General features: G+C 39.0%; 3 protein-coding genes across 9 annotated transcripts; 2 read left to right on the top strand and 1 right to left on the bottom strand.

Moving 5' to 3' along the window:
* Window positions 1-4,993: 4,993 nt before the first annotated feature.
* On the top strand, window positions 4,994-12,507 carry LOC108090576 (gamma-1-syntrophin). Of its 2 annotated transcripts, XM_017189322.2 has the most exons (11): window positions 4,994-5,298; window positions 5,737-5,899; window positions 8,542-8,606; window positions 8,675-8,824; window positions 8,884-9,169; window positions 9,230-9,394; window positions 9,640-9,824; window positions 9,884-10,042; window positions 10,108-10,332; window positions 10,391-10,594; window positions 10,752-12,507. In XM_017189322.2, the coding sequence occupies exons 2-11, from the start codon at window positions 5,836-5,838 to the stop codon at window positions 10,860-10,862; spliced, it is 1,614 nt and encodes a 537-aa protein (XP_017044811.1). In that variant the 5' UTR covers window positions 4,994-5,298; window positions 5,737-5,835; the 3' UTR covers window positions 10,863-12,507. The 2 variants fall into 2 exon arrangements, with proteins under 2 accessions (XP_017044811.1, XP_017044812.1); XM_017189323.2 differs by lacking the exon at window positions 5,737-5,899.
* Window positions 12,508-12,636: 129 nt separating this feature from the next.
* Window positions 12,637-20,396, bottom strand: LOC108090559 (sodium-dependent dopamine transporter). The gene is made up of 8 exons (XM_017189301.1): window positions 20,162-20,396; window positions 18,889-19,142; window positions 15,315-15,449; window positions 15,105-15,259; window positions 14,869-15,047; window positions 14,434-14,811; window positions 14,118-14,355; window positions 12,637-14,057 (listed from the first exon to the last, which is right to left on the bottom strand). The coding sequence occupies exons 2-8, from the start codon at window positions 19,073-19,075 to the stop codon at window positions 13,428-13,430; spliced, it is 1,902 nt and encodes a 633-aa protein (XP_017044790.1). The 5' UTR covers window positions 19,076-19,142; window positions 20,162-20,396; the 3' UTR covers window positions 12,637-13,427.
* Window positions 20,397-21,386: 990 nt separating this feature from the next.
* LOC108090528 (serine/threonine-protein kinase SBK1) lies at window positions 21,387-26,499 on the top strand. Of its 6 annotated transcripts, none has more exons than XM_017189251.1 (8): window positions 21,387-21,594; window positions 22,090-22,337; window positions 23,290-23,551; window positions 23,613-23,712; window positions 24,276-24,458; window positions 24,516-25,002; window positions 25,529-25,898; window positions 26,295-26,499. In XM_017189251.1, exons 2-8 carry the CDS (start codon window positions 22,281-22,283, stop codon window positions 26,429-26,431), a joined length of 1,596 nt encoding a protein of 531 aa, XP_017044740.1. In that variant the 5' UTR covers window positions 21,387-21,594; window positions 22,090-22,280; the 3' UTR covers window positions 26,432-26,499. The 6 variants fall into 6 exon arrangements, with proteins under 6 accessions (XP_017044740.1, XP_043064170.1, XP_017044737.1 ...); XM_043208235.1 differs by having other exon boundaries at window positions 26,241-26,499; XM_017189248.2 differs by having other exon boundaries at window positions 22,103-22,337; window positions 25,529-26,390.
* The last annotated feature ends 8 nt before the right edge of the window (window positions 26,500-26,507 follow it).

Raw genomic sequence — 26,507 nt, 5'->3', positions numbered from 1 at the left:
GCGCTTCTCATTGAGGCGGGTAATTGATTTATGTATTTATACTGATTTTTTAATTAATTTATAAGCTTTGCTCTGGAGTGGCAGGAAGCCCAAAATGCTATTTAATGGCAAAGTGCGTAAATCAATTGGCGATGGATGCCTGCTGTAATAATAACCTTTTTCACTGCTTATTACAGCAACTATTTCTATAGATCGTAAATCAGTGTAAGTGGCAAGTTCAAGTGGGCATATTCAATTAATACTTGCCGAGATAAATGCATTGAGCTTGACTAGTAATTGAATTATCACTCTTTTGTATTACCAGGCTGTTAAATGCTGATAAATTGATTAAAGTATCAGAGAATAGTTAAACCTAATCCTAGTCCGTTATAAAAAAGAAACCGGAAGGTTATCGTAAACCAATATGTCTTTCTAAAATATATTAACTAAAATATTCGTTATATTTTGAATGTAAAGACTTAAAATAAATCATCAGATAATCAATAAAAATGCATTTCCTACATTCAAAGGCAAACAATCAAACAGCAACGAAGTGGAAAGGCTTCATTAATGGTTGATAAATGTAAATAAATTCTAATTCCTTGCCTAAACCGGTCTTGACAATATTTCGACCGCCACTGTGCGGTGGGCGTGGCATAGGCCGTCCACTCTTTATTAGCAATACAAATGCAAACAAACTGCACAAACACCGACACACACGCCACTCAATTCGTGTGCGCGTGTGTGAATGCATTTCCGGTGGGGTCCACTGTATTTTAATCCTTGTTGCTGTTGTTGTTATTGTTATTGTTGTTGTTGTTGTAGTTGTAGTGGTCCTTGTTGCGTTTGCGTGCATATGAAAATTAAAATTGTTGACAATTGTCATTTTTTGTTCGCATTGCTGTTGTTGTCATTGTGTTGTCAGCGTTGTTACCGCGGTTGTTGTGGCACAAACCGCCCACTGTCGTATTTTTCGCCGGCTTTGCCCAACCCCGCGATGTTGCCGCTGCCACACGCAACTAACCGCATTTTGATTGCCATGCATTCGACCGAATCGTGCTCGTTGCTAAATTGAATGCATTTTCCGTGCCGTGAATCTCGGTTGCCAGCAGAAAAAATAAAAAGTACATATTCGCAGAAACCGGAGAAAGAACGGAAGTTGTCGCTGGCGTATTGCATGCGTGGTCTGCATCCCCCAGTGCCACTGGCATTGCCACTAGCAATGCCACTGCCACGCCCCCCGTACCGCCTGGATCCTCAGCCTCCTTATCCTTAATCCTCGCCAACAGGCTGTGCGATTTGTTTGCATGCTCAGCTCATCTCATCGCTGCGCAGAGTGTGAAACTGCATTAAAATTGGTTATCCTGTAGGTGACAGCCATCCAATCAATCGGAATATGCATGCCATTTATGCTTACACCAAACAAAACTATATAAAAATACTCAAATAATTTTTGGCTAAGCCAAGCAAACAACTTAATCAAGAAAATAATTTACACAAATCGGAAAATTTTCATTTGATTTATTAAAAAAATTTATATTAGTAGAAAGAAATTTATATAAGATCATTATAGATAATAAAAAGAATTGATTTGTTGCATACACATATTTGCAAATCCATATGATTCCCTTCAGATTTAAAAGTAATTTCTGTGTTCTTAAATATTAAATTTGAAGTGCGACTTCAGAATCGATCTAATTAATTATTAAATATATTGTTGTTATTTATTAATCAAAAACTTGAGTAATATTTTTCACCGTGCGCATATGATGAGTCTTTGCCGTTGCTTCTAACTCAATTGATTTGCTAATGTTCCGGAGGTGCTAAGACCAGAATCAGGCTTAATTAAGTTTTTGTGTTGCTGCCGGGTGAGCAGCTTTTGTGGCTGTATGTGTGCGTGTATCTCTGTGTCTTTGTGTGTATGCTGGAGGCACCGGCAAACGCGCACACTTTGTATCTGTATCTTGTACGAGCATCTTGCAGATGCGAAGCTAAATCTAGCCGGTCGTGGCAGCTGTCAGACGGAAATCTCGCAAGTTCATTCAGCCACACAATAACATAATTATTCAATTACACGATGTTGCTTGTTGATTTGGCCCGAGTTTAAAAAATCCCCTACAACGTCTTAGACCGTAATCGCTCCGACCAAAATCAACAAGCGGATGGCTAATGCAATTACAGGATGCCAGGCGGATATTTGCGGAGCGGAAAGGGGCAAACTCTTGGCGAAATTGTGAATGGTAGACCAACATTTGCACAGGCCATAAATTCCCAACATTCGCCAATGCCAATAAGTTGGGGCCGGGGTCTAAAGTTTTACATTGGTAACCGAAAAATATGCAAAGCAGTCATAATTTTACTTTAGAGCCGAAATATTTTCGAACGAAATTGTTAGCAAACAAACTTTTTTATGCATCAACTAATTTCAATCAGCTAACAAAAATGTGCTTGCTGCCCTTTTCCCGCAACCGCAGTGCGAGTGAGAAGGAGAGTGAGGAAAAGCGTCGAACGCCGAAAACAAACGGAAAACTTTTGTCAATAATGCCGACGACGTTGTTGTGGCTTCTATTGTTGGTGTTGTTGTTGCTGCTGCTGATATCCCGGCTGCTTTTCTTATTGTAGTTTCCATTGCCGCCAATGTCTTAAATCCCAACTGATTGCGCTGAGTGGCAGTGACAATCGGGGGTTTTGGCGGTCGAGGGTTAAGACTGTTCCTCGGTAAATGCGAGTGATCCGATGCACCTGCCCCACCTTTCTGCGCCGAAACCAGTACCGCAATCAACTTCTCAGACGGTAAACACGGCCAAGAAATATTCAAAAAGTTAGTCCAGCTATGGAAAAGGTCACTCAATGGTTTCTAAAAGCTTTTAAGTCCTAAATGTAAAACAAAATTATACTTATAACATTTTATATTTTACTAGCGGCCCGTGACCGCTTTGCTGGTCAACACAATTTAACAGCAACAACTATTATTTTGCAAAATTTTTTATTTAACAAACAATTTTTATTGCAAAGCATTATAATATACAAAATTGTCATCGAGAGCAGGCTACATAGAGTTGCGCATGGAAAAGTACTGGGTTCTCTAAATGAATACCGCATACTTGTAAAGACTGACCTTGGGACTTGTTAATTGTCATTGCAAATGCATATCGAATCGGAAATCGCAAAAAGTTTAATTGAAATGGCATATCAGATTGGTATTTAGGGAATGAGAACATGTTTACCCTTGAACTTTCCTTTTAAAATTGCAGTACCTCACTCAATATGTGATTTTCATATGTGTGTAAATGCATATGTGAAAATTTTATGATCTATAAACCTTCCTTGCGAGGTGCTCTATCACACACAACTAACCGCATTAAAATCGGTTGGTAAATAATAGTTATAATTATGAAATAATGTTAGAAAACATAAACAATATTTATAAAAGTGTCCATTGGCAATTAAAATTTACTTCGATTACAAAAAACAATTTATAGAAATATTATATTAATACATCAATGGAAAAAATAAAATACAATATATATTTTGAGTTTTAATTGGTACCCGCTTTATCCTTTAAAAAAGCAACGAAAAATTACAAGAATAAACTTTTTATTATTGCAAACATATCCTTACGATAATGAGAAGCAAACCTAGGCCTATAATTTGCATTGTAATGACTTAGTTGTGGATTAAGTTAAGCACAACCAACTCAGTCAACCTGAAGGACGAATGCAAATGAAGGGATAGGCACCAAGGTGCCCCCTCAAGAATTATCCTGCTTTCCTGATGACCTGCCAAAGTGTGAGCCATGGGGCTTCACCTTGGCTAATACATTAATTAACTTTGCCTCCGTCCATTGTATTCGAATGCCACTTATTCGTGGGCTTATCATTGAGCCAAACGAAGGGTCGGGCCCCAAAACAAATACACAAATGCTACTCTGACCCGGTTTTGGTTAACAATCACAACAAAAATGGGAGCGCAAAACTTTTAATGAGCTAACGCCGCTGATTCAGCGTTCTAATTAACATTTAACGAGCACATCGAAAAACTTACACAGGAATAGGACTCAATATGGCTTCTCCTCGGCATATTATTTACAGGTGGAGCAACAGATTCCTAAACTGAATGTGGACCTCCTGGGAATTATTCAATTTCGACATCCATTTGCTTAAATTTATGAGATCATTCTTGGCAAAATTATTTATTTTGTGTCCATTTTATTAAGATCTATTTTCTTTGTTTTATAAATATTACTCCTTTAAGCGCACACAGTAAAAGTCTATGAATCCTTAAGTAATAAAATATTTCAATTTACTCTACTTTACTTTGTATTGTACAAGCAAGACAAGAAAAGATCAGACTCACAGGATTTTCAAGTGAGGAAAGTTTTTTCCAGAAGTTCTAATAACTAAAGTTTTTATTTTAATAAACGTTTACTCAAAAGAAACAAATGTACAGGTAAGGTTTGTCTTTAAAACATACTGTTAAAAAATATTTTCTAAAAGAAGTTTAAAATTGTTTAAGTGTTGTAAAAATTTTACAATAATTCTAGGAAAACCGAACGCCGAAAGTTAACTATTCGTCCGTTGTGGGAACTACAAAATATATTGCCCAACTCAGGTGGCGCCATCTAGATCTTCGTTTTCAACAATATGTATAACTTTCTCCACTGGAAAGTTCTCGAAAGCTGTGGGGAGAAAATTAGAAAGTTCGAAAGCCTTTAAAGCGACAAATCGGGGCAACACTACCACCCTACAATGTTTTTTTTCAACATAAATAAAAAAAATATAAGCATGCGTGTTTATTTTCAAAACTTTTTTTAAGCTTTTTTCTAAAGGACCGAACAAATAATATTATAATATTATACAAATATTTTTTAATTTATATTTACCGCAGAGAGTAGCAGGGTTCCGAACCCAAAGCCGAAGTGCTTTCTCGTGCCTCGCGACTCACGCACACAGTGAAAAGTTGGATTGGCGAAGTGCTTGTGTTTATAACGGAACTCTCAGTTCGCTCGCGCTCAGGCTGTGGGAACGTTGTGCCGTGGACCGCCGAAGGAGCAGCTCCGCGCTGGGAGTACAGCCATCCAGTGGATATATATATACATTTGGCCTGAAGTGGGCAAAAGTGTGACAAACAGAACGGAAAGTTAGCATACTTTTGCGAGTGACGAATTTGGCCAAAATCGCGGGTTCATGTCCCTCGGCGCTGACAAATCGAAGATCTGAAAATGTGACCTAATTGAAAACGGGGAAACGGGTCGCAGTAACACGAGAAAATATACTTATATGTTTGAACGAGCATAAGTACATCTGTCAATACAAGGAGGTAATCCCCAAGCCAATACTGTGGGCGCGGTGGAGTTGTTTAGCAAACACACATAAATTAATAATCAACGCTCCTGGCCCTCGGGCAAAAAGTATCGGTTATCCGAGAGGGTGTGCGTGTGTTTGTTTTACTTTTCTGTCAGAGCTGCAAAAAAGTTCAATCGCTGAAACTTCAGTCAAACAGCCCAAAAGGTTTCGCCTACTGCTGCTGCTCTTTTTCGAGGCACAGCTGATTGCCAAAGCGCTCAAAGCGAACATGTTGGCTTGTTTGGTTTGAAGCTCAGGACATCCTCCTTTCCCCTCCTTCCCTCCCTCCATCGCTCCATTTGCCAGGCCGAAAATACTGTTCTCTGGGCCTAACTTAACGGTTTACGGTTCTGGAACACGCATGCAAAGGGCAGCGCAGTCTGCACACGTAATAATAAAGCCATAATCAAAGGTAACCCGGGACAACGGAGCGTATGCGTGTTGCCCAGGTCGGTGGCCTGACCACCAGCTCGGCGCTACAGCACGCGGAGCTCTAAGGATTCAGGGATTGATGAAGCGACTATTTGACAATTTGTGCACTTCGAGAAACAGGATTGCAGTTATTTACACTCTGAGTAATCAATTTATGATTTTTATTCTATAGTTTCCATCTCTTTCACTTATTTATTTAAAAACATCAAAAAAGATCTAACAAAAACAGTTTTTAAGTTGAAATATAATATTTTTTATATTTTTGAATGAACTAGATTTTAATTTCACATCAATTTCAGTTAAGAATTGCAAGCTCGTCATTTGATTTAAATATTAATTGTTTTGTATTACTGTTTTAAATTGACTATGTTAAAATCATTTTTTATTTTAAATAAGTAATATTTTTCTTTTATCCTAATATAAAACATTAAAAATGTTTATTATTAAAGAAAAACATTAGATATGCATAAATATCACTGAGCGTGATAAATAATAACATTTTGACTTTAAACACTTCTATCAATATTTTATATTTCCCATGTGCACATTTTATGCAATATAACATTTCAAACAAGAAAGGAAGCTAGCTTCGGCAAGCCGAAGCTTATATACCCTTGCACTCATCAAATAGAACATCAAATAGAACATCAAATAGAACATCGAAGCTACGACGACTTTTCTATTAGTTTTCCATATTTCTGACTATTGTTCATATGGCCGCTATATGATATAGTTGTCCGATTTTGATGAAATTTTATTTCCTATTCAAGAGTCGTTAGAAAACTCTATATTCAAAAAAATCATGATTTTCTTATAAGAAATAACGATGTTATCATTTTATTTCTGTTAATTCTATATAGATTTTTCGATCTTTCCTATGGCAACTATATGATATAGTTGTCCGATTTTTATGAAATTTTTTTTATAAATCAAGGCTAGTTAAAAAACTTGATACTCAAAAAATCATGCTCGTGGGATAAAAAACAACGATGCTATCAATTTATTTCCATTAATTCTATATATATTTTTCGATCTCTCCTATGGCAGCTATATGATAGAGTTATCCGATTTTGATAAAATTTAAACCGGAATTCAATAGTAGTTAGAAAACGCCATCTGGAAGAAATCAAGTCGATCTGATCAAAAACAACGGAGTGAGAATTTTTTATTTCATTCTCTCGTATTGGAGCTATCCGATATAGTCGGCCGATCCGGCTCGTTCTGACTTATATACTGCGTGCAATAACTACACACCTTTTGAGAAAGTTTCAGCAAGATAGCTTTAAAACTGAGAGACTAGTTTACATAGAAACAGACAGACGGACAGACGGACAGACGGACAGACGGACCGACGGACCGACGGACAGACGGACAGACGTGCATACATTTTTCGATTCAGATGGTGATGCTGATCAAGAATATATATACTTTATGGGGTCTAAGGTGTCTCCTTCACTGCGTTGCAAACTTCTGACTGAAATTATAATACCCTTTTGCTCTGCAAGGGTATAAAAATCTACCGCTTCCATTTAGTTTAGCTGACGTAACAATTTAGTCAAGCTACAGTTAGGACTAAAGAATATACCAAGTGAAATCCAATCTATGAAAATCCATAAGACATACGATTACATTGACCATGAAGCAGTTTCCTGGTATCAAACAAAGTGAAAGCGAAAACCCCAGAATCTCAGATGGCATTGCGTCTGGCACCATGTGCACATATTTGGCGCTCAAATGGACGCTTTCCCCCGAGGGGAAAAACCTCAACCCCAAAAGCAAAACACCTATTTATGGAGCACAAGTGGTGATCCAAAATACTTGTTCTGCTTTCCCACTCCTGGCGAACAGTTGCGGCCACACTTCGGCACTCAGCAGAATAACAAGAACGTCTGCAGATGGGGCACACTTCAATGTGTTTTCACTCATATCTAGTTTTCCGGTAGCATATTTATTTTCCACTTTAATGGAAAACACATGCGGCCGCATGCCTTCCGCAGAAGCCACGCACATGGCAAAGGTACACACATCTTGCCACGGATCGCTTCGATCTAGATGGGTTCTATTACATTTCGCCGCCGACTGATTGCGCTTAATTGCTTCTAATTGCATGTGTAATTTAATTAAGGCAATTGCACAGTTCACCTTGAACTATCGGCTCATCAGTGGCCCACTGTGTAAACGTAATTCAATATGCGATGATTGCAATTGCGATTGCTTTGCTTTGCCTTACTGGCTGGTGTCTGTTACGTGGGAAATGGCAATCGATAAAGGCCATCGGAGCCGGCTTCCCGTTTTGATTGCAGTTGTTTCACAGTCCATTGCCATGGCCACAATTATGTTAACACAACCAGCGGTAAGTTCTCGGAATTCGCCTGCTTACCAGGCCAATATGATTGGCGGCCAGCGGATCGGTTAACAAGGGTAGACGTCCTGTTATTGCCACAAGTCAGGCAAAAGTTCAACCTTTTCAAGACCTTTCGCAGCTCAACCTTTTCAAGACCTTTTGCGGTGAATTATTCATTACTGAAAGTCAATCAGTCAACTTATTAACGCGCGCTAAATATAGAAATTTCACACTGCAAGGGTATAACATAAATTATTGAGTTTTAATCTTCACAACCCATGTTATATTTTAAGATGGATGTATGTTTCACTTGAGCAACAAACTTATTTGTTTGTTTAAAGTCATAAATCATTATTAAATACCAAAACTTTTAAGACTATTTTGTTTCTGTTATGGCACATAAATCAAACTCCAAATCCCTCTTCTTTAAAATGATTCCAGGAATTATGAAGCTCTCTGACACCATGGCCACTCCAATAGAAGAAAAACTTGATCAAAACCTGAAGGTACCTCCAAAAATACCTAAGCCCCACATAATGGCATATATTGTATTATGTTTCCTTGTTTTTAACAGGTGCGAACTGGCATGGTCCATGTGAGCGATGGCAAAAGCCGACCAGAACCCCTGCGACTTAATCTTACGATGGAGTTACTTTCGCTCCAAAAGCTGGAAGTAGTCACCCCAAGTAGTTGTCATCCCAATGGACCGCCCATGGAATCAAAGGTTGGGTTTTCTTAAATCCGTTTTGGGCTTTCCCAAATAGTAATAAAATTAAATTTTAGGAACGAATGGTTCAAATTACGCGGCAAAAACAAGGCGGCCTAGGACTGAGCATAAAAGGAGGCGCCGAGCACAAACTTCCCATTTTGATATCGCGTATCTATAAGGATCAGGCGGCGGACATAACGGGTCAACTATTTGTGGGCGATGCCATTATCAAGGTGAATGGGGAATATATAACGGCATGTCCCCACGACGATGCAGTTAATATCTTAAGAAACGCCGGAGATATCGTGGTTCTCACGGTGAAGCATTATCGCGCTGCCACGCCTTTTCTTCAGAAGCAATGTGAGTAGCTTGACTTAAAATCATAGGCAGTTATTATTATATCCCATCTGAACATTTAAGTAACCAAGGACACGCCCGATTCGGACAACGACGCCACTTGCGCCGAACTGAAGGCAGACGAGGGCTACAAGTCATCCGTGAACAGTGGAACCATCAGTCGCAGTTGCAGTCGCCCCATGTCAATTTGCTCGGAGCCAGAAAAACGATGGACAGACGTGGTGGCAGGTGAGTTGCTCTTCCTAAATATGGATATAACAATTTTAGATATTTTACCAAAAGTCAGGCATATAACCAAGCAGTTTGAATATCCATTTTTATTGAAATTAAAAACACATATTTAACACTGTGTAATAAATAAAAATCCCAGAACAAAAAAAGGTTATTCGATTTTATTTTCTTATTTATTAGTTTTTTATACAACTTATTAAAAAAATGTAACCTCCTATTAATTCATGTTTTGTACTTTTTAGTACCCCTGATGATGGCCTATGTGACGAGGTATATTTATGGCACCGACAAGCTGCGCCAAAACGCCTTCGAAGTTCGTGGCCTAAATGGCATTACCACTGGTGTAATACACTGCGATGAATTGGCCATACTTAGCCAATGGCTTAAACTGATTACTGATAATGTGGTGGGACTAACGCATTTACAGGTGAGTTAGGTGACTCGTATATAAAATGATGATTATCTTATCATATATTTCCCCAACAGATGAAGCTATATAATAGAAACTTTGCTGTGGGTGAACGTATCGAATACATGGGCTGGGTCAATGAAGGGGTTATCAACAACAATATATCGTGGCAGAGTTATAAACCCAGATTTCTACTGCTCAAAGGCACCGAAGTAATGCTTTTTGAAACGCCACCAGTAAGTCGGGGAAAATATTTATAACCCAAATATAAATAATAATAATATTCTTCCTTAAACTCTAGTTAAATGTGGCTGGCATCAGCAAGGCTTTAGTGGTCTACAAGGTCTATCAGACCATGTTCCGAATTGTCAAGGAATCTGAGACTGTGGATAGTCGCCAACATTGTTTCCTGCTGCAAAGTTCGGGCCATGAACCCCGCTATTTGAGTGTGGAAACCCGTCAAGAGCTTTTAAGGATCGAGAACAGCTGGAATGCGGCCATTGTGACTAGTGTTATTAAACTGGGCGTAAGTTGAAAGGGTTCTAAATACGATTCCTATATTAACAAATGTTTTTCTTTCACAGCGTAAAACCTTTGCCGTTTCGCATCATGGCAAAAGTGGTGGACTCACATTGGACTGGCAAGCTGGATTTTCACTAACTGAAGGAGCGGATTCCGCTATAGTTTGGCAATATAAATTCTCGCAATTGAGGGGATCCAGTGATGACGGAAAGTCCAAGCTGAAACTGCATTTTCAGGATCACGATAGTCGGGCAATCGAAACTAAGGTAGGTTTGTCTACAATTTGGAGCTTTTTTTATAAAAATTGTTTATATAAATAAAATATTATAAAGCAGAGTAAAACTTTAATAATTATTTAAAGAACAAAAAGTGTACTGTTCAATTTTGTAATATACATCTATTTCTTTAAAATTTTTGTTTTAGGAACTGGAATGTCAAGTCCTGCAAAGTCTGCTTTTCTGCATGCACGCATTCCTCACGGCCAAGGTGGCCTCGGTGGATCCAGCGTTTTTGAGCTCAATCCAACAGACATAAATCAAAAGAGGAGTAACAAGGATTGCGGGACTCACACCCAAATGATATATAGGATATTCGTAAAGTGCATAGCAAATAACTCGAATATGAATGTTGGACTAGGTATCTCATGCACACTATGTGTCTGCTTGTACTTATTATTATAAACAAGTGCGCGTATATATGTATGTTGATCAGAATGATTGTAATTGGATATTGATATGGATATATTTATAGCGCGGATAAAAACTGAAAGTGAAATCTCTTGGTGCATTACAGTAAATTTTAAGCATACATAAGGCAATTACTTTAGGCATTTTTCCTATTACGTAGACTTGGTACTTAAAAACTGACAACAAATTTATATTGTTTATAATCGAGATTGTTTCCCAATGTAGCCTTTATAGTTGAATTACCTAACTTACTTACGGATTGATAAAACCACATAGGTCTGCCGATTCTGAATGTCAGAAGATTGTCGCTTTTGCTAGCCTCAAAGGCTTTGTTTCGTGCTGTATCCTCTAGAAATATTTCTCCGAATGTTTAACGAACAAATTAATCGAAGTATAAAAACATGTTTTGTGTGCGCTCTAATGAAAATTTAATTTTCGAAAAAAAAAAACGAATGCTTTAAGGTCGGATTAACGGTTATTTTCTACTGAGGTAATAGCTGACGTCATAATAGATAATATACCTTATTAAATATATAATATATATATAACATCCACCGAACAAATCTCAATGCACAGACGTAATATGAACTAGATTTTATAACTGTTATACATCTAATCGGAGCCAGTTAAGTGATTCCATCAGACGACACTCACTTAGGTCATTTGTCAATTCAGGAAGTGTCTTTCAGTGGCAAGATCGTATTTGTTGCTTATGCATATTGCATTGTACGTATTGATTTTAGGCGTTATTGCACAACACACATCTACATATTAACATATAATTAATAGTTAGTTAGCGAATCATCGACGAGCACAAAAGCCATATACATATTCTCGTATGTAAACACACACAAATATCAAGTTGGCGCATTCTCCAACCGCATAAACAGGATATCTCTACAAATATGAAAGTACATACATATATGTAATCCGCATACCAAAGCAGAAGGATCAGAATCAAAATATTTACTGTACATATGCATAGCTCTATTGGGTTAGAATCCGATCTATAGCACCGGAAAGTATACCATAACCGCAGAAATAATATTTGCATATTAACACGAGGCAACAAGACACAAAATGCACCCCAAAACCCGACCAACATACGTAATCTGCATACACCGCAACATGTTATACGAGTATCAATTACCAGGGAGTTAGAGCTCCCCCATCCGAACTAATGATACATAACATATATATTTTTAATGCAAAGCTTACATAGTGCTGTATGAAGTGCGCGACATACATACATACAAAAATATATATGCCATATGTACCCCAAACTAAAATACTACTCAAAAGCTGCGATTCTGTGAAAGAGTTCAATATTTATCTGGAACTGCGCTACTTGATACGAGTCATCGATATAGAAACCATTTCAGTTGGTTCCGTTACCGTTCGTTCTCTCCTTACTTTTATATGTTACTAATTGAAATTATTGTACAAGAAAACAAGGCAAATTGGAATAAAAACCCCCAATATCTAATCAAGAATCCTATGATGTATTTTTTTAAATATTTTGAGGAAAGGGTTCATTTGACTGGGGGTATTTAAATTTTATATGTAATATTTTTATGTATTCTTCCACCCACCCACTTAAAAAAAAAACACTCTTTTATCAGTAACTAAAAGTATAATAATTTATTTCAACAAATTGAAACAGAACTCATGGCTGTTAGTTCTGCTTCAGCGTGAAAGAAATCTAAAAACCATTTAACACATCATAAATCTATATACATAAACTATCTTAGAATTGGGAATGCTTTCATAACTCCCAATTGGTTGCCTAAAATGGCTGCTTTAGGCAAACAATCGTAGTTTTTTGGACGGGGGAAATTAGCCTAGAACAAACCTTTGGATACGACAAAATCCCCTCATGGCTGTTTGAGGGGATTTTGTGCTACAACTGTGGCAGCTTTTGCTTCAGTTCCATAAGATAGCCTACAACGTGTTTAAAGCTTTTACATCATCGATTTGTGTATGTACAGATTCAATGCCCGATTTGAGCCACGATCGTGTCGTTAATTCCATTGGCACATGCAAACTGTCTTTCAACGATTTTGGTGGACTAACTGACGAGTACGAGTAATTCGTACTTTCGGATTCGGTATTATCTACACAGCATTGTATATACGTGTATGCTATAACTGGCATTAACCATACAAACTACAGGCTAATCTTAACTTAGGACTTATGTTTTGAAGCTGCATTTGCTTGTTGGTATTTCTTTATCCTTCGGTGCCGAAACCTAAGTACGTTGTTTGCGAAATTCGCGGATCCTTCAGGACCCGCTGCTCCTAATGTCAAACAAAAACACAAACTTCTCAGCAATGCGGCAAGTACGTGAACGTGAGTTGTTGGTAAATTTCCAAATCTAAACGTAGTAAATTTGAAAACGAGCCACTGGTCGAACTCAGACATCGACGGGTTCCTTGGCGGTCTCCGTGTCGGTTAATCGCACCACGGTGACCTCGGTGGTGACCCCGTTCAGCACCATGGCCATCGATTGCTGATCCCGCCAGGGTGTGGTCAAAATGGTGAGCCTCTGCCGCAGACTTCCCGGCGTGGAAAGCAGTTTGAAAATCGCTATCGCCGGAATCATCACCACCGATGAACCAGCTATGCACCATCCCAAAGCATTTGCCCAACTGGGATACACGTAATCCCCGTAGGTCAAAGGTTCATACCCGATTAAGCCATAAACAGTGATGAAGAGCAGGAAAATCGGGGCCACAAAGCGCCAGCACACCTGCCAATATATTCCTGGAGGAAAACCAATCATGTCCCTGATGTCCTCGCTGAATCTGTTGGTTCCATAGATCCAAGAAACTGCAATCGCCTCGAAGAAGACGGCCACCAGAATGGAGTAGCCAGCGGCATAGCGATCCAGGAGGTGGAAGAAGTAGAAGCCACCTTGGGTGCAACTGGCCAGGCCAACCACAAAGTACAGTGAAAACAGACCAGCAACGAACAGCTCCCGGTTCTTCTTGATCTTGGGAAACTCGTCGCTCAAAGCGGTGATTATAGCCTCAGAGCCACCAAACTAAAAGAAAAGTAATATTCATTTTTAAGTTATATCCATTAACATAAACAGAAAACTTACCGAACTATCCAAACCCAAAGTCAGCAGCATCATAAAGAATATCAAAGCCCAAAAAGTGCTGGCTGGCATGGTGGCAATGGCAGCTGGATAGACCACAAAAACCAAACCAGGTCCTTCAGTGGCCACATCTTCGATTCTAACACCCAAAGTATGGGCCATGTAACCCAGCACGGAAAATATCACAAAGCCAGCTACAAAACTGGTGGCCGAATTGATAAAGCTGGTCAATAAAGCATCCCTATTATAAAATATAATAAATAATAATAAAGTTATTTAATTGCATATGTTTATCTAACCATTAAGTTTTCAAACTTACTTGTACACATTATTGTGATATTTATTATAGGATGCATAGGCAAGTAGCACTCCGAATCCAGGACCCAAAGAGAAAAACACCTGGGTGGCAGCATCCACCCAAACCTCCGCCTTATAGATGGCATCAAAGTTTGGCGTGAGATAGTACTGAATTCCCAGAAAAGATCCGGGTAAAGTGAGACCCCTGATGAGTAGAATTAATAGCACGGCATAGGGAAACAGAGCCGTGAACCACACAACCTTTCCGGAAGTACTTATACCCTTCCACAGAGAGAAATAACAGATTAAATAGACAATCAGAAGGCACAGCGCCATATCCCATTTTATAGCGCCCAAATCGTGGATTCCCTCGCTGTGGTTCAGCTCCAAAATGTAGCGACTGCATATGGTTAGTAAATATATTATAAATTTATTATAAAACGTATACCCTACTCACTTAAAATACTCTGAGGCAGCGGACTGAAAACCCTCTATATGAACACCCGAAGGCGCCTCCAAACTCGTCAACGAACCATTTACATAAGACTCATTATAGAGCAGGCTTTGATTTCCCAGGACATAATAGTCACTGTAATTACCTATTAGAGGAACACGAGAAGCATTTTGGCTCTCGAACTAAAAAAAATAATATAAAATAAGCAAGTTATTAAACTTCATGATATATACGTTTACCGGTCTGCAATTCGGGGTATTCCAAACATTATTACAAGACGTCCAAGGCAATGTGCTGGTGAATGATGCAAAAAAGAAACGCAACGACCAGGCAATAATCACATTGTAGTAAAAGTCCACATAGAAGGCAATCAGCACTACGGCATAGCCAATTCCTAAGAGAGTTTTGTTCAAAATCTTGATTTTCTTTAGGTTGATTTGGATAATTACCTTTGAAGAGTGGCACTAAGCGACCCCAGCAGGTGATGGCCCCCTTACGATTGTGCTGACCCAGGGCCAACTCCATGTAGAACAGAGGAATACCACCGACCACCAACATAATGCCGTAGGGAACAAGAAAAGCGCCTGAAATTTAAATGTATATTAATATATTATTATAAACTTATTACAGCTGAAGATATTTTCCATTCCTTACCAAACAGAGCATATTTTTAGTTTGGTTGTTTTTGCACTTAATTTTGACATGAACGTGATTCTATACCTCAAAATTCCAAAATTATACCTCCCATAATAATACTTACACTAATTCAAAATAGACTGACACACAGCACTCTATCGGATGTACTTATTTACAGTCTTCCACTTCACTTTACAATCAATTTGTTATTCATGCAAATTTATCAACTTGTTACTCAATTCGAAACTATCCATATATAAACTTAAATTTGTATCTTATTATAGTTGACTTTTACCATAACAAGATATTAATTTAGACATCTTTAAAAGGTTTAGAGATTCTGTTATAACTTTAGATGCCAACTTTTTTAAATTGTTATATTTACTAGTATGTTTCAATCAGGAAATCGTCTAATAATGTTGTTCCAAACACAGAAATAACAAGGTACAATTTGTGTACCCCCTTCATTATTTTCCTGATCTTTATTCCACCTTTTTTAGCAGGCATAATCAATAAATTTTTCAAGATAATGATTGCATAACCGCCGCATATTGAGACTGGCCCGTGTCACAACCTCGGCATTATTCGTCCTGCTCCTGTCGACAAACATAATTGCACACATATTTTCTACATAGACACCCGACTTTTATGTATGTTCGCTGGTACACAAAATCAAATTGTTCTACAAGTGCCACTCTAAGGACATTTTAAAAACATTAACGGCAGCCTGGCGGGTGAAAGGCGAAAGCGGAAAAGGCGGGTGAGGAAGAGCGGGGTGGGGGTTGGGGAAAAGCGAGCTCGGCTGTCTCCTGCAGTCATCTCCGTCACCTCCGGAAAACCCGGCCCAAAGTCACACCCTCTTTTGGGCCTGACAATTGGTAGAGTGCCATCGATACTTTGTCGAGTGGCAGGGGATGATGTTTTTATGATTTGATTATGTCTATTAGCAGGCAAAGTGGCCGACAAAGTCGTCTAGGGCCGTTACATACATTCATACATACATACATCTGTCTCCGGACCCACTACATACGTACACTAAATTCTATATGCAGGGCGTTCTATATGTAGTACAGAGGCTACAAAGGATCTGCCAGCTACGACGCTTCCTTCTGTCGTGTCAATTATGTTGAAAACGTAAAACAAAAACGTCTAAAATAAAGTCGAGGCATCTATGACGCCCGTCACTGTTGTTGAAGCCATAATTTCCGCTGCTTGAAGTGCATTTCCCCATTTTCCAGCAGCTCGTCACGGACACTGTGCAGATATGTGCCTCTAATTCGATTCCCTGGTCGTAATTCGGTCAAAACTTGGCCAATTTTAGACGAACATGATGTGCTGGTTATGGTTATGTACATACTACAAAATAGACTCTCTTTTTAGCTAAATTAGTTATATCTACTTAAACGGAAAGTTATTTTTATAGTTGTTAACTCATTTAGGTTGCAGATAGTTCAGAATAAACTTTAATAATAAACCATTTTTGTTTTGAATTTGCTGTTAACTTTCATGATAAAATATAAAATATCTATTTGTCAGACAAACAAACAAAATATGGTAAATAATTAGTTTTGGTAAAGAATTAACACATTTACTTGTTGATATCGCTTAATTATTTTAAGGTTTTTTACCTGCAAAGTATTTTTTAACTTTACTATTATTAATTTTGCACAGAAGAAAAAGGAGTTTTACCTAATTTACCCTTTTGCACCTAATTACCAAAAATTTTTTGGTTAATAAAGTTTTCTGATTGACTTAAAATTTTCTATTTCTAGCCCTTTGTTAGGAAGTAATATGAACTCCAACATATTTAGTGTTAGCACCTATGTTATTTATTTATTAAAAATTTCTTCAAAACTAGAAAGCCTGAATGTAAAACCGAAGCGCATATTTAACGAATGAGCGAGCAGTCGCGCGATCTAAGCCTGAAACAAGAGGCTGCTGCTCGGGTTTTAGCAATAATCCAGGGCAATGTGGCTGGCACAGCCTGTTGCTGCCAGCAAAGCTTCCACTTGCGAGTTGCAGGCAGCGGGAAAATGGGAAACAGAATAAATAATACCGACTAAGCTGTGGTAATAATCGCAACCTGAGCGAGTTGCCGCCCTGGCAACGGACATAAAGTGGAACTTAAGCTGGAGCCGGAGCCACTGATTGAACGCAATGAAGCGTATAAATATAACAATTTATTATTATGATTTTAAAGGCAGCAGAATGCCGGAAGAGAGAGCGAAAAAATCTCATAAAATAGTAATAACTATATTGAAGGGAAAGCGAAAAGCGAGCCACATCCATTCACAACGCATCAGTGGGAAAGTGCCGCAATCTGCGGAAAATTGAGGGGCGGAGATGGAGACATGTTTCGCACATGAATTTCCCACAATGCGATGGCTGATGGTGGAAAGTGCTCCAGCAACAAAAGCCTAGAGAACTCCACATAAGCAGGCTGACATATTGCCCAGAAATGGGGTGAAAAAAGAGTGAACGGGGGTAAGCAGGCCAAATGAGATTATGACTGCCAGATTTAGTTGTCATACAGAAGCACTTAACTTTTGGAATTGTTTTGAATGATGGCGTTGAAGATGAGGATCAGGAAGCGTGGTAAGTGTTCGAGTGTATGTCCTTTGCCGCTTTTCCATCGGGGGTTCGCCCTGCAATTTGACAAAGGAAACAAAGACCCCGCCCTCGCCCCTTCTCCGCCCCCACCGACAGCACCACTTCGCACCACTTTGACAAAGTGTTAACAAGGCCGAAAGGGAAATGCAGAAGGCGGAAAGCGGAAAGCGACGGGTTCCGTGGCGAGCCCAATGATGTGTAAAGCCATATAAATTATTTTCACTCAGCCGGAGCGTTTCACGAAATGTCTTTATCCCTAATTGGCCAGCTCACACTAAGAGAAAGGCAACGATATTGGTCAACTAGATTTGTGAAAATTTTAATGTATTTCATAATATATTTTATTGGGAGCAGAGAGTTTTTTTATAGGTCAACACTGATGAAATATATTGGGAATTTATTACGGTTGATTTAAAATTTAAAATATGTTTTTTTATTTTGTACTTTATAGATGTTTTATAATTATAATGGTTTATAGGAAGAAGTCAACTTTTAATGTTTCAGTAATTTAAATTTTATTTATAATTGGTCAATTCACACGGAGAAAAAGGGAATCGGGATTCTTAATAAATACGAATTAAACGATAAGTTTTTAATATATGATAAATTGTTAATTTTTTTTCAATTCCAAATCTACATATACTCAGTTATATGTAGCATTATATATTTATGTATATACTCTTAAATTCACGTGAATTTTTAGAGACACAAAAGTTTTTCAGTAACCTAACCAATTGAGGTTCCCCATAAAGTGAAGGCACATGAAAAAGAACTTACCACCGCCATTTTTGTAGCACAAATAGGGAAATCTCCAGACGTTTGCTAAATCGACGGCGAATCCAATAACCGATAATAAAAAATCCACTTTGCCGCTCCATGTTTCGCGCTCGTCGCTGATGCTATTGTTATCGTTATCGTGTGGCGTGGGCGTCTTTGATTTGGATATATGTCCGGTTGGTGACATCTGCGACTAAATAACCCGACGTGTCCTTGACCCAAAACGTGCAGTTCCCGCCGCCGCACTTAGAAATCTGTGAAAATCAGAGCACTTCAATGGGTAAACTCTTTGCAGATATGCCTGGAATATCACCCCGCTCGAGTCATCCCCAAGCCCCAAACCCAAAGCCGAACCCCAGGCCCTTCAGCAATCCACGACTTCAATGAGTGTGTTCAGGGCACTTGAAACCTGTTTGGCAAACGACATGTGCTCACCCAGCCCTTGAAGAGCTCGTTGGCACATTACGCATACGACAGGTGGCATGTTCAAACACACTGGCCAGCAAACACTTGACCAACCCCGCCACATTTATCAGGGCATATATGCCCAACTCTCGGAAATCTTTGCGTGCAATGAAACCACAAACATGTCAAACAATTAATATGATCTACTTAATTCCTCCCTGCTGACTTTAATTGCCCAGAGCTGCGATCAATTAAGCGGAATGCAGATTGAGTGTTTAAAGTGCTCGGAGCAGCTCTCGGTTTATTTATGAGCGACTAGAGTTCATCAAGCTTCCGATTTTACAATTCGTGCCAGAGATAGCTGGTCAGACTAGACCACTTCATTCATAAATTAATGGATTATTTATAGATGTAAGGGTTTTTTATTTAGCTAATCTTGCCTAAGCTAGAAATGTTTTTTTTTACACCTGCAAAGCAATACTACTAGTTTTTGACGTATACAATATATAGATTCCGAATCAGTTTCATTGTAGTACATTTATTAAGTGGCTCCATACATGTTTGCATATTTTAACTTGTGTAAATTGTGTAATTTATAATGATTTATTTTCTGATGTTATGATTTTCTTGAATATAATAATATTTTTATTTTATTTAACAATGATTAAATTATTATTTGAATTGGTTAAAATGCGTTTAAATTTTTTTTTATATTATTATTTAAATCAGCTGAAATACATTTTGGAACACTCTTTAACTTTTTATTTCACTTTCTTTCCATTTCTTAATTCCACTTATTTGGTACATTAATACTTAATCTCAAGATGTTGCAAAAAGTATGTACCTAGAAAATGTTTTTTTTACTTACCTAACAAATACCAAGCTCAAATCATGTAATCGAACCAATCCATTATAAATTAATCCTTGAGACTTTCGAAAAATATTCAGAAAACTTAGAAAAAAGAGCCACACAACCAATGCCGAATGTTAAAAACCGAAATTCACTTCACATACATTGGCGGATAAGTGTTTAATTTTTGGAAGAATTTTCAACTTTAGGGCCGATGGGAAGTTCAAAATCGGAGCTGTTGCGCCTTCGGTGACATGCGAGCGTTTGCAAATGGCTGCTGGCCAACGGTGCCTTTTATAGTCCGCGACAAGTGGTTACCGTTACGTCGGCTGCATCTCTTATCACACTCACACATACACACTCCAGAGCCACTTATGTGCGGATGGGTTTCTCTGTGTGTGTGTGTGTGTGTCAAGCGCAGCGGTGAAGTTGAACCTCTAGAGCTGAAATCCGAAATCTGAAAGCCAAAAGTCGCATGCGCCAAGGAAACGTCGACGGAACCGGAACGGAAGTGACCAATTAGAGTTGCCTTACATATACAGCGACAACGCGGCGTATACGTGATGTACGTGTGTACATGCCCCTGGTGGTGTGTTGGTGCATGGGCTTTCTGTGTGCGAGAGCAACTGCTATACGTGTGCACTGTTAACTGAGGATGCTGCTGTTAAGTAGAGAGGCTTTTAACAGGGCCATTTTAACCCGTTGAACAGTATGCAATAAAATAATTAAATAAGTATATTAACACCTGTATAAAGTTATATTCATGCAGCAGACGAATTATTATGACTTATTACTAACTTTTACATTTGCATATAAGCAAAATGAAATAATATAAAATAAGGTAAACTAAATTTGTCACTTTAAATTTAAATTAAAAGCATTCTTAATTTTTGTTTATAAAAATTTTTTTTTCCAAAAAAGGCAAACAATAGAAATAAATTCATAATCCTGTGTATGCAATGAATAATTGTATTTTTTGATTTTCGAAAATTAAAGTTTACTTGTACTTTTGTTGAATAGAAGGTTAAGTTCTGCTAAACCAACTGCTGGTGGTCCGACTCTATTTGTCTTTCTTCTCGTGCAAGAATATGAACGCTCCCAAAAATTGTTCTCTATTTCACACTCTTTCCCAATATTCCCACATCTGCCTCAGAAACATATTTCGAAAACGTTTTCGAAAACGCTCGCGTGCAGTGCTCACAATATCTTTTTTTAAATCCCAACCGAGAGCAGTTGGCAACGAGCGGTCGTGTTATTCGGATGCGTGAAAGGCCAATCCGTATATTTTAGCCTAAAGTGCAGCGGCAGAAGTACATACAATCGCATATGTGTGTGGAAAGTCAGGGCACTTAAGGATTTTTTGGCAGCAGTGCGTGCAAATCCAGTCCGTTCCGCTGGATAACTTCAAATCGCGAAATCGCGCTCGCGAAAATTCCGACACTATCGCAAAGGTTTTTATATAAGAGGCAAACGGGCATTATTTTTAATTTAGCTGTTGATATTATGCATAAAGCGAAAAGAGAAAACAAACATCAAAACAGAATAGAATCACCGAAGCCGGGAGAGTGCCGAGAAGAATTCTACGGCCTGGTTCTGAAATCTTTTTTTTATTTCGAATTCCGCTCGTGTGTGTACATACGTGTCAAAATATTTTTATGTGCACACGCCTGGCGGATTATTTGTTTCGTGAATTTCCACTAGCCGCAGTGCAGTGGACCCATGTCCGTTTACCAGGAAGCGAAACACAAATCCCAATTCAGCCGACCAATTCATCTCTTAATTTACTTTGGCTGCGTGCAGGAACAGCAACAAAAGGCACATAAATTGAGATACTAGCGCGTATAAAGGAATCCAACAGATATAGAAATGTATTCCTTTGGTGCTTCTGTTGCTGCTTCTGCCTGCTGTCGCTATAAATATTTACAACGCCCGCCTTGTATACAAAGTGTAAATATGTAGATACATTCTGGTGGATACATTTCGCGTACATAAACTGTTTCTCAATTGTTTTATTGGCCTGCTCATGGACAAAGCTACGCAGAATTGAAAGTGAATCAAGTGATATGAACTGACCAGTAAACAGAACTTTAGCTGGAAAAACATTTTCAAACGAAAAGCTCCTATGTAAACAGCCAAAATGTCGAAGAAGCCACGTGGACACATTCACAAGATTCGAGAGTTTGAATTGGAGAAGGTGAGTGAACATATGGATTTATCCGAAACAATATCTGCTCAAGTAAATAGAATTCGCATTTATTTCCGCACATCTTTTGACCCGTTATTATGTTATGGCTTATCCCGCTATAAACAAACAGATATAGAAAGGTATTAAGCGTTCGACTTGGCCCAGTCGCGTCTTGATCGGTGTGATGGCAATCTGCCAATAATCTCTTCCCCGGGAAATCGTCTACAATACAACGGGGAAAATGCCATGTTAACGATTAGATTTCTGATCATTAAACACAAACAGCAACAATCAGCGACTCGGTCTCGAATACAGTAATGTTTAATAGGTCTAGGTAAACGCATACTATAGCCACATGTCTCTCTGTGCACTTGCACATCGATTGTTCAGATATAGTTGAGGTGGGTCTTTAACGAGGCGTTGCATTTACATAAAGCTCTCTTTGATATTTCCGCACATATAGAATATTATAAATGAGTCAACTAATTTGTTATTAGTGGAAGGCGTTTTAAGAACACGTTTTGTAGAAAAGTTCAATTCGTAACTACAATAATTTATCAGTTGGAAATTATCGCTGTTTTGTGTAATTCAAAAATATTGAAATATTGAATCATTAGAACAAATTTAACAACTGTTCCTGAAGGTGCATAATGCTTAAAAAATTAGGAACTTTACTTGACTTATATATTAAAATATTAATTAACCAAATTTAATATTAATATTAATAATAAAATACTTCAACAAAAAGAAGATCCTATTTATATTAGCATCATCCCTAAAATAAATTCAAGACCAGTTATATCAGAATTATAAACCTTTCAAAACATATTATCATTGTTTAATAACTAATTAATAACGACAGGTATCATAAAATGGTTTTTCAAACAAAACTATGTTTCGAAACCAAAAAGAATGTGTAGTTTTCCGAGCACAGCTATTTTAATATGTCATCTATATATAGATCCAGCTTGTGGACGAGTTCGATATCATACAGATCGTTGGCGAAGGATGGTTTGGGAAGATTCTTCTGGTGGAGCATCGGGGATCCCAAACGGAGATGGTCCTCAAGGCAGTACCGAAGCCGTATGTAACCCTTCGAGATTTTTACCGCGAATTCCACTACGGACTCCATTTGGGAGTCCACCGCCACATTGTTACCACTTACGATGTGGCCTTTGAAACAGCGGGCTTTTATGTTTTCACCCAGGAATACGCTCCACTTGGTGGGTTCCAAAAATATTGTTCAAGAATATTAAATTTAATTTCCTCTTTTCCCAAATGCAGGGGATCTCACTTCGAACGTGACCGATTCGGGTGTGGGCGAAGTTTACAGCAAGCGTGTGGCAAAGCAATTGGCCTCTGCCATAGACTACATGCATTCAAAGTAAGTTTTACTATGCTCTGTGGAAAATGCAATCCGTTCAAAAATATAATACATTTTAAAAGATCAAAAGAAAAAGAAAAAGGAAAAGAAAATGCATAAAGGCATAACAAACAAAATATAAAACCATTTAACTATGTTATACATTCTTAAAGATATTACAACAATTTGTTTAGTAAAACCTAGTAAAATATAAATAACTTTTGGGATACATTTAATTGTAGGTAATACATTTGTCTAAGAACCACGCATTTTTTATTTAACTAACCAGTGAAGAAAATGTAAATATATGATCAATGTTGCTTGTATGAAAACGCACTCAAGTTTTGCGGTATTTTAAAAATTCAAATAAATTAAAACTAATACCAAACTAGCTCAAGATTCGTTATGAGAATAAATACAATTGCCATTTTATGGAAAAATCAACATGTGATTTTAAAATTTTAAATTTGAAAAAAAGGTTTTGGTTAAATGGTTCTAAAGAGCTTAATTAAGATACAACTTTTTGCGAAGTATGTAGTTATGCCTTATTATCTTTAAATGTTGCTTATGTTCTCATTTTACAGAGACATTGTGCATCGGGATATAAAGCTAGACAACGTGCTCATCTATCGCTCGGACTTCCAGCGCATAAAGCTCTGCGATTTCGGCGAGTCCTTTCCCACAGGATCCACTGTGGAGCGACGCAACGAGTGGCTGCCCTACAGTCCGCCTGAAGTATTAGAAATCAAACCCGAAGGTAGTTACAAGTAAGTAAATTTAATTACAAAAATCTAACAAAGATTAATTGATGGAATAATTTTTAGAGCAGATCCCAGCCACGATGTGTGGCAGTTTGGCATTGTGATTTTTGTTTGTTTAACTGGATGTTTGCCGTGGCAAAAGGCTGCCTCGGATGATCCGCGATACGTGCGATATTTGGCCTGGCAAGGAGGCTTAATGATGATGCCCCTTCGCCGCACTCCGCGCCTCTTCAAGCTCCTCACTTCGAATGCCCAGAGAATGTTCAAGCGATTCTTTGCCAGGATCTCCAACCGGCCGAAGAGCCTGGCGGATGTGACCAAGTTCCTAGACGACCGCTGGCTGGCCAAGACCGCCCAGAAGGAGATGGCCGAGTACGAGACCGACGAACTGTGTCCCTCCATGTACTCCTTCCACAGCAGCCCCGATGAGAAGAACAAGCTCCTCTACACCTTGGCCGACTGCGGCATCGAGACCAACGTGGACCGACAGCAGAAGAAGAACCGCATCAAAGACTGGATCGAGTCGTCCATCATCACCGAGGAGGATGAGGTGAGAGTTAGCTTTCTAAGAGGAATAGGGGGAATGTTATTCAATTACCAATATAAGGTGTTAAACCTTTGTGCAGTATTTGATAATTTAATATAAAAAAACGCAACATCTACATATATTAACACTAGCCAGCCTCTAATTCTTTTATGAATTGAGTTCAATAGAAATTTTTTTACTCTCTAGGTTTTGAATCAAAGAAAATATTTCCCTTGTTTAAAGTATTTGTTTTAAAACAAAAAGAATTTCTCTTATGCGAGTGCATTGCTCTTGACTCTCCTAAATGCACTAGAGAACTGATCTTGAAGACTTGACAGAAATGCCTTAATATAAATTTATTGGCAATCTGCCAAGTTAAATTTAATTGTCTTTGAAATTTAGTTGGTCTCATTTAATCAAACATGTCTCTGATGTGTATATAAGAGCTTTGTATTACCAGAGAGGGAATAGATCCTACGATGCCTATATGAAGTATATTCGATGTTTTCCGTGTACTTCGACCCAACAATATAATAAATCTACATTTCAGGAGGAGAACGAGGAGACCAACTCGGCGTCGCCATCGTCTTCGGTTTCCCGGGAGCCCCTGCCCGGCCACATATCCTCGCTGCGCAAGCCCACAAGTCCGGCGGAGAGCGCCAAGGAGGTGAAGAGCACCCTGAAGGACGCCACCCAGAAGCACTTCGATCCGCGGACGGGGGCTCTGCAGCAGGGACCCAGCGAGATGGGCCAGGTGGCCATGTCGTATTCCAAGTCGGCCAGTCCCGCCTCCAACTACAGCACCACGGCCTCCACCCTGAACAATGCGGACAGCATGCTGACCCTGGGCTCCCGCCAGGATCTGCTGGCCAGCAACCTGACCATGTATAACTCCATGGAAACCGAACTGAACCGTCTAGGTGAGGCTGAAGATCCTCGGCTGAACCAGCGCTCGCAGAGCAACAATCCCCTGCTAACCACCTTCGATGTGAACACCTCTCCCGCCGCCAAGAACTCGATTGGAGTGGGCACCCGCGGCTCCAGCCGAAGCATCCTCAAGTCCTCCATCGCCACCGCCGCTTTTCCCGCTTTGGGCGCTTTTAACCATGGCCAGAGCCACAGCCTGCAACAGCTCAACCAACACCTCCAAAAATCCACGGGCTTCACCACTTCACCAACGCCCAGCAAGAGCTCCTTCTTCCGGCGATGACCATCCTCCTGCCGTCCACTACTAGTCCACTAATCCTTGCGCGCACTTTCAGAGCTTTGCGATGCCCGGCACTCGAGCTACGCTAATCTCCCATATGCTTCTCAAGTTAAAGACAGCGCCTACGGATCAGCCGATGTTGGTGACATGGCGGCCACCGGTCGGAGTCCCCCGCTGATGAAGGACACGGCCTACGATCGCACCACCACTAGTAGCAGCAACATCGCCCGGCGACAGCGAAGATAGCTCCCCAGAGGGACACTGGCAGCCACTGATTTACAAGTTCCAATAAATAGATAACGTACATTTCTTAAGTGACAAC

This window comes from Drosophila ficusphila, unplaced genomic scaffold, assembly GCF_018152265.1.
Source record: "Drosophila ficusphila isolate 14025-0441.05 unplaced genomic scaffold, ASM1815226v1 contig_414, whole genome shotgun sequence".
NCBI classification, from domain to species: domain Eukaryota; kingdom Metazoa; phylum Arthropoda; class Insecta; order Diptera; family Drosophilidae; genus Drosophila; species Drosophila ficusphila.
The sequence above is the reverse complement of the archived record's forward strand: the minus strand, read 5'-3'. Positions and strand labels throughout refer to the sequence as shown.